The 1417-nt window shown below is 33.7% G+C and overlaps 1 pseudogene across 1 annotated transcript; it reads left to right on the top strand.

Annotated features, from left to right (window-relative positions):
- The first annotated feature begins 730 nt into the window (after positions 1–730).
- TEOVI_000889100:pseudogene lies at positions 731–1242 on the top strand (annotated as a pseudogene). Its single transcript is given in 2 exon segments — positions 731–1114; positions 1117–1242. Coding segments are annotated over 2 exon segments (510 nt in total).
- The last annotated feature ends 175 nt before the right edge of the window (positions 1243–1417 follow it).

The following is a 1417-nucleotide window of genomic DNA, read 5'->3' on the forward strand; positions in this document are numbered from 1 at the left end:
ATAATAATGATAGAAGAGTGTGGTGAGTGTGTACATACCAATATTACAATAAGAGTAGTAATTAATAGTGAGTGTGTTGTCAAAATAAAAGAACTTATAGCTATTAAGAAAGGCAATGTATGTAAGTCAGTGGGAAAGCGCTGGGGATTAAATTGAGGCACGCGTAGAAATACAAAGAGAGGGAGAAAGGGAATATGTACAGCTTCAAACAAAACTATGAATAGAAGTATCATCATGCATATGGTGGTTATGCCACTGGTAATTAAGAACAGAAAGACTCTAGTGTGCGGCCCAAATTGATATCGCTACGAGATACGCAACAACATTAGATTTAGTTAAGAAACCACGACGATGGAAAATTTTGGAAAGTGGTTAGTTGGCGTATTTACTGCACTAATGCTGTAAAATTCATAGTATGCGTGAAAACAGGTAGTGTAACTGCCTACTTTAATTTCCATAACAATGTTCGTACGTGTTCATGTAACGCGGCACAAAAATTGTGCTTGAATATAAATTAAAAAATAAAAACTGTATATCCGTGATAAAATATGATCTGCAAGCACTGAGCGGACACTGTTTAACAGGTGCATCAAAAAATATGAGAGCATTGCATATATATCTAACTTTTTGCTTTACCTAAACACCTTAGTGACACAACTTACTTCTTTTCTTAATATTTTATGATTTCACAATGTATTCAGAGTCTCCACTAGTATGATAATAGTATCTTATGAAGTATATAAGAAGTATTTATGCAAAAGTACGCTGTTTATCTTTTTTTGTTATGGGGACTAGTTTAGGTGTGTCGCTATACAGCCTCTTTAGTGAATATGATCTCATTTCGCTAGAAGTTGTTGAAAATAAGTATATGCAATTTGTTTCGAAGGATATGAGGAACATTTGTAAAACTGAAAATTATTTGGTTGTAGCTGGAATACCTTCAATAGATAATGATGAGAGATTTAGGAGGAGGAATCTGCAGAAAGAAACGTGTTGGAGTTACCCTGAAGTGGGAAGGAATTCAAATAATTTCAGTGTAAAGTTGCTTATAATTTATGTTCTTTCACCTCATATAAATTACAATTGTGAGCTGAGAGAAATTGTTGGAGAAGAGGATATATAAATCAGGATGTTATTATTTTACCTGTTTTCAATGTGAATCCAACAACGAATAAAAAAGTGGGAGAGGCAGGTAATTGGAGATGGGAGGCGGAGATCACGATGAGTAGAAAAACATATTTGTGGTTCAAATTTGAAGTTGAAATATTTAAACCGTCTAATCCCTATATAATTAAAGCAGATGATGACATATTTGTGAGGGTGCCATTATATCTAAAATATCGGTAAGTGCCTCCACGAGAGAAATTAAATGTGGGAAGAGCTGTTGGATATTATAAAGAATTTAGTGATGAAATTA

Source organism: Trypanosoma equiperdum, assembly GCF_001457755.1.
Source record: "Trypanosoma equiperdum strain OVI genome assembly, contig: ctg_1532, whole genome shotgun sequence".
NCBI lineage: Eukaryota > Euglenozoa > Kinetoplastea > Trypanosomatida > Trypanosomatidae > Trypanosoma > Trypanosoma equiperdum.